This window comes from Myxocyprinus asiaticus, chromosome 3 (genome assembly GCF_019703515.2).
Source record: "Myxocyprinus asiaticus isolate MX2 ecotype Aquarium Trade chromosome 3, UBuf_Myxa_2, whole genome shotgun sequence".
Taxonomy (NCBI): Eukaryota; Metazoa; Chordata; class Actinopteri; order Cypriniformes; family Catostomidae; genus Myxocyprinus; species Myxocyprinus asiaticus.
In genome coordinates, this window is record NC_059346.1 from 49,265,357 (window position 1) to 49,282,268 (window position 16,912).

General features: G+C 36.7%; 1 protein-coding gene across 2 annotated transcripts in view; it reads right to left on the minus strand.

The window, feature by feature from the left end:
• The window catches only part of LOC127421442 (cytosolic arginine sensor for mTORC1 subunit 2-like), a 57,680-nt gene that overhangs the window by 39,529 nt on the left and 1,239 nt on the right, over nt 1–16,912 (minus strand). For both annotated transcript variants that reach the window (XM_051664495.1, XM_051664492.1), the window contains exon 2: nt 3,650–3,720. In XM_051664495.1, coding sequence (XP_051520455.1) covers nt 3,650–3,720 — 71 coding nt within the window. The remainder of the gene's footprint in view (nt 1–3,649; nt 3,721–16,912) is intronic.

The window sequence follows — 16,912 nt, forward strand, 5'->3', positions numbered from 1 at the left end:
AGCAGTATAGTGTGAAAAAGCACTACATTGCATTTTTTGTAACATTTTATTGCATAAATAGATTTACAATCAAGTGAACGAAGGCAACAATGTAATGTGATCTTACAATTAACAATATTATTGTACAGCATTTATTAATCTTGGTTAAAGGAATATTCTGGGTTCAATACAAGTTAAGCTCAATCGACAGCATTTGTGTCAGCAAACATTAATTTAGACTTGCCCCTCATTTTCTTAAAAAAACAAACAAAAAAAACAACAACAAAAAATCTGGGTTCCAGTGAAGCACTTACAATGGAAGTGAATGGGGACAATCTGTAAACATTAAAATACTTACTATTTCAGAAGTATAGGAACAAGACAAACAATATTAGTGTTAACATGATTTTAGTGAGATAACATCCAATTTTATTAATGCGTTATTAATGTCAACAAACCCTTAAACCCTAAAACTGTAAAAATTACGATTTAAACAACTTTACAGCTCAAATAATACATTAGTTTTAACAGAAGACTTAATATACAGTGGTGTGAAAAAGTGTTTGCCCCCTTCCTGATTTCTTATTTTTTTGCATGTTTGTCACACTTAAATGTTTCAGATCATCAAACAAGTTTAAATATTAGTCAAAGATAACACAAGTAAACACAAAATGCAGTTTTTAAATGAAGGTTGTTATTATTAAGGGAAAACAAAATCCAAACCTACATGGCCCTGTGTGAAAAAGTGGTTGCCCCCTAAACCTAATAACTGGTTAGGCCACCCTTAGCAGCAACAACTGCAATCAAGCATTTGCAATAACTTGCAATGAGTCTTTTACAGCGCTGTGGAGGAATTTTGGCCCACTCATCTTTGCAGAATTGTTGTAATTCAGCCACATTGGAGGGTTTGAGCATGAACTGCCTTTTTAAGGTCATGCCACAGCATCTCAATAGGATTCAGGTCAGGACTTTGACTAGGCCACTCCAAAGTCTTCATTTTGTTTTTCTTCAGCCATTCAGAGGTGGACTTGCTGGTGTGTTTTGGATCATTGTCCTGCTGCAGAACCCAAGTTCGCTTCAGCTTGAGGTCACGAACAGATGGCTGGACATTCTTCTTCAGGATTTTTTGGCAGACAGCAGAATTCATGGTTCCATTTATCACAGCAAGTCTTCCAGGTCCTGAAGCAGCAAAACAGCCCCAGACCACCACACTACCACCACCATATTTTACTGTTGGTATGATGTTCTTTTTCTGAAATGCGGTGTTACTTTTACGCCAGATGTAATGGGCCACACACCTTCCAAAAAGTTCAACTTTTGTCTTGTCAGTCCACAGAGTATTTTCCCAAAAGTCTTGGGGATCATCAAGATGTTTTCTGGCAAAAATGAGACGAGCCTTAATGTTCTTTTTGCTCAAGAGTGGTTTTCATCTTGGAACTCTGCCATGCAGGCCATTTTTGCCCAGTCTCTTTCTTATGGTGGAGTCATGAACACTGACCTTAACTGAGGCAAGTGAGGCCTGCAGTTCTTTGGATGTTGTTGTGGGGTCTTTTGTGACCTCTTGGATGAGTCGTCGCTGCGCTCTTGGGGTAATTTTGGTCGGCCGGCCACTCCTGGGAAGGTTCACCACTGTTCCATGTTTTCGCCATTTGTGGATAATGGCTCTCACTGTGGTTCTCTGGAGTCCCAAAGCTTTAGAAATGGCTTTATAACCTTTTCCAGACTGATAGATCTCAAATACTTTCTTTCTCATTTGTTCCTGAATTTCTTTGGATCTCGGCATGATGTTTAGCTTTTGAAGATCTTTTGGTCTACTTCAATTTGTCAGGCAGGTCCTATTTAAGTGGTTTCTTGATTGAGAACAGATGTGGCAGTAATCAGGCCTGGGTGTGGCTAGAGAAATTGAACTCAGGTGTGATAAACCACAGTTATGTTTTAACAGGTGGGGCAAACACTTTTTCACACAGGGCCATGTAGGTTTGGATTTTGTTTTCCCTTAATAATAACAACCTTCATTTAAAAACTGCATTTTGTGTTTACTTGTGTTATCTTTGACAAATATTTAAACTTGTTTGATGATCTGAAACATTTAAGTGTGACAAACATGCAAAAAATAAGAAATCAGGAAGGGGGCAAACACTTTTTCATACCACTGTAAGTGCTTTTATAAAATTATAAGCTTCACATTTCTGTCTTTAAAGCCTCCAAATATTGACCCCATTCACTTCTATTGTAAGTGCCTCACTGTAATCTTGATTTTTGCTGTTTCTAATGAAATGGATGGACGTGTCTAAATTACAGTATATTAACTTGTATTTAACCAGGAGTATTCCTTTAATGTTAGTTAATAAAAATACAATGGTTTAGTGTTTATTCATGTTAAATTTACACCAATCAGCTACAACATTAAAACCACCTGCTTAATAATGTGTAGGTCCCCCTCATGCCACCAAAACAGAGCCAACCCGCATCTCAGAACAGCATACCCAGAAATACCCAAACCAGCCCGTTTGGCACCAACAATCATCCATGCGGTTATCTAATCAGCCAATCGTGTGGCAGCAGCGCAGTGCATAAAATCATGCATATACGGGTCAGGAGTTTCAGTTATTGTTCACATCAACCATCAGAATAGGGAAAAAAATTGATCTCAGTGATTCGGAGTGTGGCACGATTGTTGGTGACAGATGGGCTGGTTTGAGTATTTCTGTAACTGTTGATCTCCTGGGATTTTCACACACAACAGTCTCTAGAGTTTACTCAGAATGGTGCCAAAAACAAAAAACATTCAGTGAGCAGCAGTTCTGTGGATGAAAACACCTTGATGAGAGAGATCAACAGAGAATGGCCAGACTGGTTCGAACTGACAAAGTCTACGGTAACTCAGATAACCGCTCTGTACAATTGTGGTGAGAAGAATAGCATCTCAATGCTATTCTGAGATGCGGGTTGGCTCTGTTTTGGTGGCACAAGGGGGACCTACACAATATTAGGCAGGTGGTTTTTATGTTGTGGCTGATCGGGTTAAATCAGTTGATAGTTATATACTGAATTAAAAAAAGATATTAGCTTTAATAAAGTTAAAATACTTTACAATTATTTTATTTTTGTTAGCTGAACTACTTTAAATTGTAAGTAGCTTGTAGATAGAAAAGCTACAGTCTTGAAGTAGCTTTTGCAATAATGGAAACAGAGACCGTATTCTGAACTGGTGTCATATATAATGAAAAAGAAATGTGTGCATCATTTCTGTGTCAGATTTACCTTTTGCCAGATAAAATACTGTATATGGAAACCCTGCGAACAAAAGCTCAAACTTTCAGCAAATTTTAAATACCTGTACCTGTTTCGCAACACAAGAGCAACTGGTATCCATGGGGACAACTGAGTGAATCCATGTCATGTTTCACATTGGAAACCAGTGTGTAACGACATGGATTCACTCAATCAACCCCAAAACCAAACCTACTGACAGCTTTGCCTCTACTAACCCATAATGGAAATGTGTGTGGGGTGGGGGACTGCTGATGGAGCAATATGTGGTCAAACATTGGCAAGGAGTCAAGCTACAAGGAATTATAGTGAATCAGTGATACTTTACATGACTTAATCTTGCCTCGCTGCACTAAACCCAGTGCACTCTTAGTAAAAGAGTAACCACAACACCTACCTTTAAAGCCATCTTCATCCACAATGATGGTATAATCCTCTGGAGTTTCCGTTAAACTAAAGAACTTGCATCTGGAGAAAATGAAAAGAGAGAAAGACAGTTGGAAATTACAAGCCAAGGAGGATAACAGTAATAAACAGATATTATAAACTATGACATATTCTCATACCAAAAAGATCACAGAACACATTGAAAATGATCTTTGCAATAACAGTCCACAAAATTACTGATGTTTACTTGGCTTTAGGGGTTTGAACAAGCCCCTAAGTTTGTGCTACGGACATGAATGATAAACCAGGCCTATTTAACTGGCGGCCTGTGGGCCAAATACGGCCCGTTTTATATTTTCAGTGGCCTGCTTGAGGTTGTCTGTTGTCTTAGGGGCTGTTCACACCGAACGCATTTTGTGTCTGATCACGCTGTTTTTTTGTATTTTTTTTCCTATGTAAACTTGCGCCGGATGGAAGTCGCGCCAGCTCTTGATGTTTTGCAGGGTCTAGCGCTTTTAGATTCTTTCATAATTTTGATGAAATTAGAAGATTAAATAACTAAAATCATGGACGACTGACTTGATTTATTTGGTCAAGAAAACATTCGATTTGAAAAGTGAAAAGTTTATTTTATTGCCTCTATAACAAACTTCACTGTTATTGTTCAATACAATTTTTAGTATCAATCTGATTAACTTTCTCAGTTACGAACTAATTTTTCAACTTTTCTTGATGTTTTATTAATAGAAAACATAAATTATAGACCTACTATAACAATATCTGATAGAATCTTTTCGTTAACAAAATGTCCTGGCTTGGCCTAAGTGACCAGACCAACAATTTTCGCCAGACGGATGATAAAACAAATGAAAATATCCCACAGACTTTCATTGAAGGAGGGACCAGAGCCATATCTAGGGACCTGAATGTCTTGAACCTCATTCACACTGGGCTCTAATCACTGGGATATCCTGTGTGAACGCAAGCCAGTGCCGGAATGCCCAAAAATTTGATCCCGGGATCAGACCCTAGTAACATTGCCGGGGTCAATCCCAGGACGTGTCTGTGTGAACAAAAGCAGAGCTGATACAGTGAAGGGTGTGTTGTAGTGATGATGCATTTATCATGCGAAGGAGAAAGTTTGTGTGCAGAATAGAGAGCCAACAATTTCATGGTGTACCGCGGTTTAAAAACATATGGCTGTCATAAACCGTTGCCATTTGTTTTTCATTCGCGGCATTGTGTGAATCAGGATTTTTTTTTTTTTTTTAAATAAACAAGAAATTAACGTTTTCATTGTAAATATTATTTAATTATAAAAAACAACAATCGGCTATATTTACAGCTTCACCAACCTGATGTGATAAAATAAACTAATTTATAATTTAGAGCGCAGCACACACCGAATGTCAGAAATGTATTTCCTTCTCATATATGGTGCATTTGAAGTCCACAATGTAGAAATACTTTGGGTATTTCAAAAGAATAATTATGGTTACCCAGTTTGTAAATTGTGACGAAAAAAAAAAGTGCCGTCTCATGCAGGGAACACTCCAAACCTGAAGTAGGGGAGAGCTGTGGCTTCGTTGTGTATTCAGTGTCAAAATGACTGCTATACTATACATGACAAAGTTAATAAATTACTTTTGACATATTTTAGTTTATCTTCTATTTATTTTAATTAGATCAGATACAGTTGTTAGAGGGGGATTTTTAGCTGTAATATGGTCATGTTACAATGTGCCCCACAACTGTTACAACATGCCCTGTAGGCATTTCATTCTTCATTTCACTTTCCTTTTTTCAAGGTAGATGGTTAAAAAAAGTACACGCTGTATTCATAAAACAAGACCACATATTTGTACCAGATGTGCAAAATTTATGTGAAAAAAGGACAATACTTTGAATCCCAAGTGTATTTACACAAACTTAAGAAAACCAAAAAGTGTTAGTTTGTGCCCCGCTCTCCCCTACAACCTACATGCACGTCATTCGACAGAATTTGCAAAGACGAATGGAGGCTAAATGAAAACACAGTAGGTAGGCTAAAGACCCCCTTACATAAGAAACACAAGATACATTTTTACCAGTTTTGTAATGACTCAGTATAGCTTTTTAGGTGACTAACTCGCCACAGCGAGTTTCTGTTTTTCTCCAAAAATAGCTTTTATATTTTAAATTTTAAAGCTTGTAGAAATCATGATAGATATGACATCTGCCTCGATGCTTAATCGCAGCGCAACAGTTAGCATACAATATGTATATTACTAATACATTTTATTTGTCAAGTTTAAAAAGTGCTTAAGGCAGACAGAAAAAAAATGGCAGAGCTAGTCCAAAAAAAGGAAACAAAAGAAAAACACCAACAAATAAAGGGCAAATGAATACTCATTTTTGATTGTAATAAACGCTAATGTCTGAAGAAAAAAAGTACAGTTTTACCTTGTCTGTGTAGTTGTTTTCTTTATTTTTAAGAAGGCAGACCTGTTTACAATCAAACTACATTACAAACGCAATTACTGAATCGAATGCACAACTAACTGTTGCAGGGCAGTATGTATCATTAAAATTCATTATTTACATTTTTTTTTTTAAATATAATGTTTCTATTATTTTATATTAATAATGGTACAATGCACCTTGATACCGTACTTTTTTTTTTTTTTTTTTTTGGACAGTTACTTTCACTTTCAGTCTTTATTGTTCTTGGAAGGCATTTCAGTTGGTAGACAGCAGCCAATAACACAGAAACATTACTAGCAATATGCTTTCAGTAATATGTTTCAGTAATCTTTTCTTTCTTTTTTGTGCTGTATCAAAGAAAAGATTAATATAATTTGAATTTCTTTTCATCAGTGATGTATCTGTAAAATTACATGATATTAGCTGGCTAGCAAAAAGAAAATACACAATTATTTACTGTCCAATTTGTGCCTCATTGTTTTTTCCCCCCAGTAGAATCTTAACACAATCTTTTCTTCAAGAATCCTAATGCTGCTCTTTTCCATCCTAAAACAGTTCACACTGACCACTGCTGTCAAGGTCCAAAGCTGAAAAAAATAAATAAAAAAAAAATCATCATTAAAATACCATAAAAGTAGTCCATACAACACAAAGCTGTTGTGTGGCCCCAGAAAGCTTGGAATATTATGCATGAGTCATGTGGACTACTGTTATGATGTCTTTATACTGAACCTTTAATAGTGCTTTATAGTATTTGTCCTTTTTGAAGCTCAACAGCTCCTGCTCACTATAAACTGTTATTCTATGGAATAGAGCTGCTTAAAATATATATTCGTATGTTACAAGGAAAAGTAGCAGCATGTGGGTTTTGAACAAAAGGGTGAGTAAATGAGTGAGTAAAAGTACATTTTCCATTTTTAGATGAACTACTCCTTTAACTGGTGGCTCATTTTTTGAGCACAGACCTGACAAAGACATACTCAAAATAAAATGGTCTCTTATAAAAAGACTCTTAGGAGATGCTGTACAAAATTCAGAATTAAAGACAAAGACATTATTTAGAAAATCTTAAAATTGATTGTTAATGATTACCTAATAATATTTGTACTAAAAATATATGACACTGTCTTCGTCACAACGTAAAAATTCAATGGAAGCCACACGGTTCTAATCGGAGGGTGATAACGTTCTACTTTGTTTTATTGATCATTTTCTAAGACAATATCAAGTAAATTTTCTAAAAAGCTCCTTCAAAAACCTGCCAGATTACCACATTCATTCAAATCCGTTATAATATACACACATTCACATTTTATCTTAAGCCTGACATGCTGAAAACTGCTGTTAATGTTTTCACATTCACAATTATGAATGACATTTGAATCACATACTGTACATGACATTTTCAATTCAGAACGGCAAATTTCGCCAAATGGTGAGTAGTTTACACCCTTGGAAATTACTTTCGGTTAGTACAACATTTTAATCATAAAACAATGGTCAAATTTTTCATGTTTAGTTAGATACTTTCATCTTACAAGACACTAACATGCTTAACATGAACTGCTTGCTGATGCACGGCGCTGGAATAATCCATGAGGTTCCCGCTTAGCGTCTGAAACTTGAGTCCCACGACACCCGCCTTCATCGATTTGATTGGCTATCTCAAATGACATTGACGAGTGGCGTTAGACTACCGAGCACGCTAAAAATTTAACTTTTTTAAACCTTTATGTTATTCCTGCAACAACTTAATGACAACTAGACGGCGATGCATCATGGACTGCAGCAGAACAGCAACAAGGATATAAATTATTGGGGGAACAATCTGGCCATGTCTGATTATTATTGTGGTTACAGCCCTGTAAAGACATGAGGACATGCACATTTGACTTAAGTTAGCAACCGCCAAGAACACCCTACCAACATGCCAGAAACCACTTAGCAACTAAGGGTGTGTTCACACTTGTAGTTCGGTTCTCTTGGTCCAGACCAAAAAAGAAAATGATACATTTAGTCCTGGTTCGCTTAGCGTTCACACTGCCATTTTTAACACCGAACTTAACGATACAAAACCAAAGGCATCAGGAAAAAGTCACAACCTGATTGGACAGCTTTTATGACGTATATATTTTTTGACGGAACTTGCCAAACATCCAAAACAATGCTGGCTGCTGGGCTAAATGCGCTCTTTGGATTTATGTATATATATATATATGGTGGTATTTTTACCAGCTGAGAACAAACGAAGAGCTAATAAAATGTGTGAAGGAGTCAAAACAGCACCAGGAATTCCTCTGTTGCACACACAAATGAAGATATGCTGCAAGGACGGCTGACGGCGGTTCAACGCCTGTACCGAACTGTAATGGGCAACATAGCTCCTATGATGAGAAGAACCATGTATGCTTGAGGTCAGTATTAGGCAAATTACTTCCTGTTTTTGGTACGTTTAGACATCTTTGGTCCATGTTGCGCTCATATATCAATCGAACCGCACCAGAGTTTGTTTGGAAGCGGACCGAGACCCACTATTCAGGCGGTCTCGGTCCACTTGTTTGGTGCGCACCAAGGTTCGGGTGACAGCGTTCACACTTGTTCAAATGAACCGCACTAACAGAGCAATCGCACCAGAGTTTGTTTTAATCGAACCAAACCTGCCAAGTGTGAACACACCCTAAGACCTTCTCTTAGTTTTCATACTTTTACCGTTGCTCTGCTCAAAAGGTTGATTTTCAAACGTCCAGACAGTATAATTTATGTCCCGTCAAAGATTACAAAACAGGAAAAGTGTGATTGAATACCTTCGCCCTGCGTCTGCCTAAAAAACATGACCCGACAAACATAGCTGCACAAATGCTGGGCAGTTGATGCTCGTACACCCCAAAAGGCTCCAAGATTCCAGGTAAGAGGAGTCCTTAAGGGCCTGTCCACCCACATACCGTTTTGTTTTGCCTCTGGGGGGATAGCAGGTGACTTGTTGACTCTAGAAAGCAGCATCTTATCTGATACTATCAAAGTTGTGGTGCAGTGGGGATTTTTTCAAGGTTTTTGTAAGCTGTCAGACATTTCTGTTGCTTTGCCACGGCAGCATTTTAAAACTCTTTAAGCCTACAAGCAAAATGACAGCAAAATCTAAAACTGACAATCATGCGTTCTGACATATACGTACTGTCTTCTGCAGAACACAAAAAAATATATTTTGATCTAGATTTTTTGTCGAGGTGTTTTTGTCCATACAATGCAAGTCAATGGGGTCCAACACTCCAAAAAAGACAAAGGCACCATAAAAGGTAATCCATACGACTCAAGTGGTTTAATCTATCTCTTCTGAAGCGATACCAGTGTAATCGTGCTTCAATTCATGATTGCGCCAAATAGACTGCAGATGTCAAGCTTTATAGAAAAAAATGAAACCTAGTATCCTAATAAACCTAGAATTTTTTTTTACTATATCTACATTTTTGCAAACCAAATTCCAAGTTTCGACGCTAGAGGCAACGACAAATCACGACTGCAATGGCTGATTATGACTTTATAAACACTTATTTTACTCACACACTGCTATGTAGGCATGGGATCAAAATCAGAAGATTTTCCAGATGATTATCGATATATATCAGGATTTTTTTCAGATATAAATAGAGCTGCTTGTTGCACAACAGTCTTTGTCTCTTCAAACATATTTTTTAACACAACTTTGGTAGTGTGAGAGGCAGGGTAAATTAAAGTGGCTCACGCACTTTTCATTAAATCCATTAAATTAAATTCATCAAGACCCAAATCATTATCAAAGGACAAAGATTATTTTCTCTAGCCAATTCTGGATACTATATTGTGTACAAGTATCTTTCATAGAGCCTACACAATGTATTTTCAGTTACAAGTAGATGTACAAGTAAAAAGTCTTTTTGTGGTTTGACAGCTTGAATTAAAGATCTATTCAGTGATACATACAAGGAAATTGCATAATACACATTGCCATTTCTAATCGTTCAGTTTGCGCAGTTACACCAGTTTCATACACAAACCTGCAAACTCATCAACGTCACTTTGTTAAATCTTGATGTCCAAAAACCTTCGTAACTTTGGACTGCCATCAGCTCGTAATGTTTGTGTGATATCTGTCCCTTGTTCATGCAGTGACCGGCTTCAGTAAATGTTATGCCACCTTCTTGTGGTCTCCCAATGCTATTATGTCAGAGTAGATTGAATGGAATACAACAAGCAGTGAATTGAAAGCACACAAATTAGGCTTCTAATTTAAATGCCGGCTGATGTTAATATATCGATGCCTCAAAAATGTATCGATAAAATAACGATCAATAATTGATATTTAGATTTCTTTTCTGACATCCCTACTGCTATGTTATGATAATGAAACACTTTTACTATACACATAATTTGAAAAACTGTACATTTTAACGCTTGTATTACAGACTCGCCTACATTTACACACTTAATCCAGTGTGATTCGCTTGCACGCTAGCTAACTTGATAGAGTGGTGGACTCTGGACTCGGAGGACTGAGATTTGAGACCAGTCAAGCACGCAAACTGACAGGTGAGACAAGAGTGTCATAGAAGTGATACGAGATGACGTGGTTGCTTTAGAAAATGTGCTTTTCATTTCTCATTTCATTTCATTTTTTGACACTATCAGTTAGGTTTAGGCATTGGTTAAGGGTAAGAATGCTTGTTTTGTATCTACCTCTCATTTGATTTTAGATCACTATAGACCTTTTTCACACTCCGGGTTTTGGAATGCGGAAGTAAATGTTTGCAGGTTAAACTTCGACAGCGGTGAATGGGAGCTCACAGCAAATATTATTTTCACTTACCCATTTGCTCCAAGAGCAAAAGCAAAAATCCACTATTGCGTTTGAATGACTTTCAAGAAGAGGAAAAAAATAGAGAGTGGTGGATTAAGACAGTCAGATGGGAGAAGATGCCAAATTTACTGTCACTCTCTCAGCAGCTGTCACAGAAACCCCCTCGCAGCTGTGGTAATTCGTTTTTTAAAACTAATATAACAATAAGGTAATATAACAATAAACGTAATGTTTTAAATTTACACTCAATATTTAAAAAATGTATAATATAAACATTTTTGCGAGATTTACGCTGGTAAATAAGGCAGAAACATGTCATCAAATGCGTCTGTGAAAAAGGTCTATTGGTTGGGTTTAGGTTAAAGTTTTATTGTAGAGAGGTATGTTTTACTCATTAAAATGCCATCTAACCTTCACATTAAAAACCTTGTCTGATTATGACATCATTTCACTCACTTTTGGTGCCCCCCACTGGACATTTCACCTGGAAACTACAGCCAAACATGTAATAACGCACGTTAATTTGTTTTACAAAAAATTTTCACGTAATGTTCATGAGATCAGTCCGAAAGTATTATATTTTTTAGCAGTTTCTTACTCAAAACCAATCATATTAAACAGATTTAACCACTCAAATTCTATGGATTGCCTTTGTCTTTTTGAAGCTTGAAAGTTTTAGACCCCATTTGACTTGTATGGGCAAAAGGCCCTCATATCTGCATCTAAATATCTTCGTTTGTGTTCCGCAGAAGTAGTAAAGGCCTGTTCACACCAAATCCGTGATGATTTTGACGAACGTCTGACGGAAGGTCTATTCACACAGAGTCCTTAAAAATATTGAATGAAAACCTATTTCACCCCTGTACAGTAGGCAGCGCTGTTGTCATACCAGTCTCCTGTCCGAAACCTTCAGCTGTTATAGATTAATATATTGAACACTGTTAAAGCATTTATTTACCCAGTTCATCATAACCGTTTCATTATGTTCTTTCCATGGTGTTGATGCATTATGAGTATATAATCTGTGTTTTTTATACGAGTGAGATGAGTAAAGAGCGCTGTTGCATAAATATATGTCCTATTTATATTTGCACACGTATATATCTACGTGTATCTTCCAAAAGGACAAACCAATCTTTTTATGGAATTTTACTATGAGGTCAGTGCAAACGAATTGCCAAACCTCGCTGCTATTTTTAATGCCATGAGAATACAGCAGGTACAGTGATGTACATATTAAATAATGTATATTAAGACAAAACACCATAAGCAGACTTTCAAAAACAGACCGGGTTTATGTTTGCAGTACAAAGGGTTCATGAACTGCAACTATTTATATGTATATAATTTTACGGTGTGTATCAGCTACACGTCCAATGTGCCAACACGCTGGATTGAGCAACTGCATCGACTGACAAAAATCTCTTATCTCATTGGTCAGTCAGTTTTCATAGCAGTCCGAAAGCAAAAAAAACAAAAAAACAAAAATCAGAATACTCTCCGTAAAAAAAAAAAAAAAACCTTTGGATTCTCGGAGGACAATTTGTCGGACTCGGTATGAATAGCAGCATCAGAATCCCTTGTTATCATCCAAAAGCTTGTTTGGAACGAACATTCGTACCGATACAAAAAAACAAAAACAAAAAAAAAAGGCCTTAAGTCATATGAGTTGGAGATGGCTTAAAGGCGAGTAAATGATGAGAGAATTCTAATTTTGGAGTTAATTAATCAGCAGAATTACAGCATAATAATTATTTAAATATTTTGACCAATTGAAAGCCCTATGCAACAAAGCAATAATAACTGAGGAAAGACAGCTTTTAGGTCCTTTAAATCAGAGCAACTAAACATCTCCATTGCACAATTTCTACAAGCTATGACTCACTGCTTATCGTCTCTGCTGAAATCTACTCAAAACTGTTCTTCTAAAAAACACTCCTGAGGTTTCAGAGTTAACGTATATTTTTTAAACCCATCTCAAATTTGTTTAATTATTAGCGATTCTAGTGGTTTATCTAAAATTGATTTAGCCGTTCTTTTGGGAGTATCTCCTCAGTCCATTTATAGAGTTACACAGAAAAAAAAAAAGAAAAAAAAAAATTCATTAGATGGCTATGCCTGGTTTGTTTCCAGTTTATCTGTGCATCTGTTAATAATGCAGAGAATATATAAAGCTTAGCTAAAGTCTAAACAAATTGGACTATAATATCACGCAGTAAAATCCAGAGGGGTAGCACAACAAACATTTTAATATTAGAGACTTTATTATAGACAATATGAAACCTGAGGTAAAATCTGTCACATTTCCAAGTGAAACAGGATATTCAATGAGAAAAAAAATTGAGCGGAACTTGACTTTATCCATCAAAAATTGATTGTATTTGTAGAATGTTACATAACAGAAGACAAACTTCTTTTGGATAAACTTCTTTTGCCGTTAAAAATGATTCAAGATTTTGGATGAACACACGTGCCACTTTGAACTAGCTTCTCTCAAGCACTCATGAATCCCCAACGGACATTTTCACTTAATTACTTTAATATCATGTTGTATCCTACCACAACCTATTCTATGCCACCACAATGCTTTAGAATATGATGGGCGCATCACACAGACTACTTTAGTCATACTTTTGGGTCCTTTTTAAAGCTTTACATTGAGCCACGATCCACTTCCAAAGGCCAATAATAGTCTAAACAACTACTGCACAAAATAAATCAATTTCTTTAAATAAAAAAAGAAAACAGCATCTTTTTCTTTTAAAGTTTTGTCCTCCAATTTGAGGTACACTGTATCTAGTTGGATGTGTTTTACATTGTATCTCCCTCTGACTGACACAGCTGTATTTCCCCTCCTATTTTGCTAGCCAAACAGTGAGCCAGCACAACTCGAGGGTTGTCGACATTATTCCAACTTGTAAGCAACTTTTTCCAGAGCTCTCCTTGTGTTGTTCGCATTCTGCATCGCTCTGAGACTCTTCACAATGAGCTACTAAATAAGTTGATTCAAGCTGTGCCTCTGCGACAAAACAAAAAGTGTGTCCCCCGCCCCCAACCATATAAAAAGTGTTTGAAATTCAGAATCAATTTAAGGATAAGATCGGAAAAGAAGGCATATCAAAAATGGGGTTGGAAATTTACATCAAATTGCATTTGGATCCACAAACAGCTCCTAAAACAGATTTTATGGCCTGTTGGGCAAGACATAAAGCACTGAATACAATGAATACCCTCAAGACACACTGTTCATAGCGAGATGCAAACCACAAGAAATACTTCACTCTAAAAAGAACATGAATATGAAAACTCTCATGAAATCGTTTACATTATACACTTGTTTAAAAAGCTTTTTTTGTGTGATAAGAGTAATGTCGATTCACAGATAAATCACCTTCCACCTTAAACGAGGCCTTGAACATTTTGCTGAAATGTTACTTTGCGATTTTCTGTATTTTTCCTTTCAGTCTGAGGTTATGTCATCATTGCTGCTCCAGGCCCTTAGTCATGACAAAACATCTTTGATCTCAGCCGAGTTGAGGTCTCCAAAGAAAGGTTTGCGATGCACAAAAAAATAGATTATAATTTGCAGTAAGTGCTCCATCTTTTGATTGCAGCTGTGATGCACCTTTTCAAAACAAGTGGGCAGAACATGACAACCATTAAGAATCATATCGTTTTGCTGATGATATTTGGCCTCATTCACCCAATAAAGCTCTGATCCTCTATGATCCTAAAAAAAAAAAAAGAGATTTCCAAATGCAAATAAACAGGAAAATAAAAATTAAAAATAAAAATTAAAAGGAGAAACTAAGGGAACTGAAGCACTAATCTAAACTGTTGTATCTTTTAAGTAATGTAGACCTCAAAATTCCCCACGCTACATTTTTAAATAGATAATTTACCTAAAAATGAAAATTCTGTCATTATTTACTCACCATCCTGTTGTTTCAAACCTGAATGACTTTCTTTAGTAGAATACAAAAAGGAGATGTTAGGCAGAATGTTATGAACAGACATCCTCAGTAAACATTCACTTTCACTGTAACTTTATTTCCATACAATGAATGTGAATCGTGAATCTAACAATATGCTTAACCTTAAAAAGTAATTTGAGTATGGCAAAACATGATTAAACATGAGTGTGAGTAAATGATGACAGAATTTTCATTCTTGTGTGATCTATCACTTTAACCACTTTATCTTAAGGCCTTTCTGTATGTTTACTGTCTAACAAACCTAAATGACTGAGCAGGATGTTTCTCACTCTGAGGTTCAGACTCAATGGAGCAGGACTGGTGATGTCCTCAAACACTCTGCTTATGCAAACACAGCAAGGGGGCATTTGAGACTATGAATAGATGGTCTTTCACAAAAGACCCTCAATCTAAGGACACATCAGCATGAGATACAAAAGAACTGCATTACGATATGAAGACTGATGAATGTGTTTGGTTTAAAGGGATAGTTCACCCAAAAATGAATATTCTCTCATCATTTATTCACCCTCATGCCATCCCAGATGTGTAAGACTTTCTTTCTTCTGCTGAACACAAACGAAGATTTTTAGAAGAATATCTCAGCTCTGTAGGTCCATACAATGCATGTGAATGGGGGCCATAGCTTTGAAGGTCTAACAAGCATATAAAGGCAGCATAAAAGTAATCCATAAGACTCTAGTGTTTTAACCCATGTCTTCTGAATCAATCCAAACAGCTTTGGGTGAGAACAGACCAAAATTTGACTCCCTTTTCTCTAAAAATCTTGCCATTACAGTCTCCTTGGCGATCATGATTTCAAGCTCGATTACACTTCCTAGAGCTTAATGGATGCCCAGAGGACTAGATGGTGCTATAGGAAGTGTAATAGAGCTAGAAATCATGATCGCCAAGGAGGCTGCTGATGTCAAGATTCATAGTGACAAAGGGGTTATATTTTGGTCTGTTCTCACCCAAAGGAGATTGGATCACTTCAGAAGACATGGATTTAACCACTGGAGTCATATGGATTACCTTTATGCTGCCTTTATGTGCTTTTTGAAACTTCGAAGTTTTGGTCACTATTAACTTGCATTATAAGGACCAACAGAGCTGAAATATTCTTCTAAAAATTTTAATTTGTGTTCTGCAGATGTAAGAAAGTTTTACACACCTGGGATGGCATGAGGGTGAGTAAATGATGAGAGAATTTTCATTTTTGGGAGAACTGGCCCTTTAATACAAGAGGTGGCATAAACACAGTGCTGCTCAGACAGCGAACCAATGCACCAAGTGAATGCAAATCCTTTTCAGGCCACAAGTTTTTCCTCCATTGCAGTTGTTTACAGGTTCTCCAGTGCAGAGTGTAATTTCACTGAGTGCAGTTCACCTGGACCTCTGTCAAATTTATCAGGATAGGTCAGCTTTTGATTAAAGGAGTGTTCTGGGTTCAATACAAGTTAAGCTCAATTAGTAGCATTTTTCTGGCATAATGTTGATTAACACAAAAAAGTAATTTAGACTCGCCCTCGGTTATTTAAAAAAAGCAGAAGCAAAAATCGTGGTTCCAGTGATGCACTTACAATGGACGTGACTGGGGCCAGTCCATAAATGCTGAAATACACAATTTCAAAAGCATAGCCAGAATACGTAAACATTACATCTGTTAACATTATTTAAATGTGGTAAAATCCCTAATGAACCATATTAAGTTACATCCAATATTACAACTTTGTTGTCATGACAACGAAACCCTGTAATCACTGGACATAACTTCACACAGACAATGTTAGTAAGGGGTTTTATCACACTAAAATAGTGTTAACACATACACCGATCAGCCACAACATTAAAACCACCTGCCTAATATAGTGTAGGTTCCCCTGGTGACGCCAAAACAGCTTCTTCTCACCACAATTGTACAGAGTGGTTATCTGAGTTACCATAGACTTTGTCAATTCAGACCAGTCTGTTCATTCTCTCAACAAGTGTTTCCATCCACAGA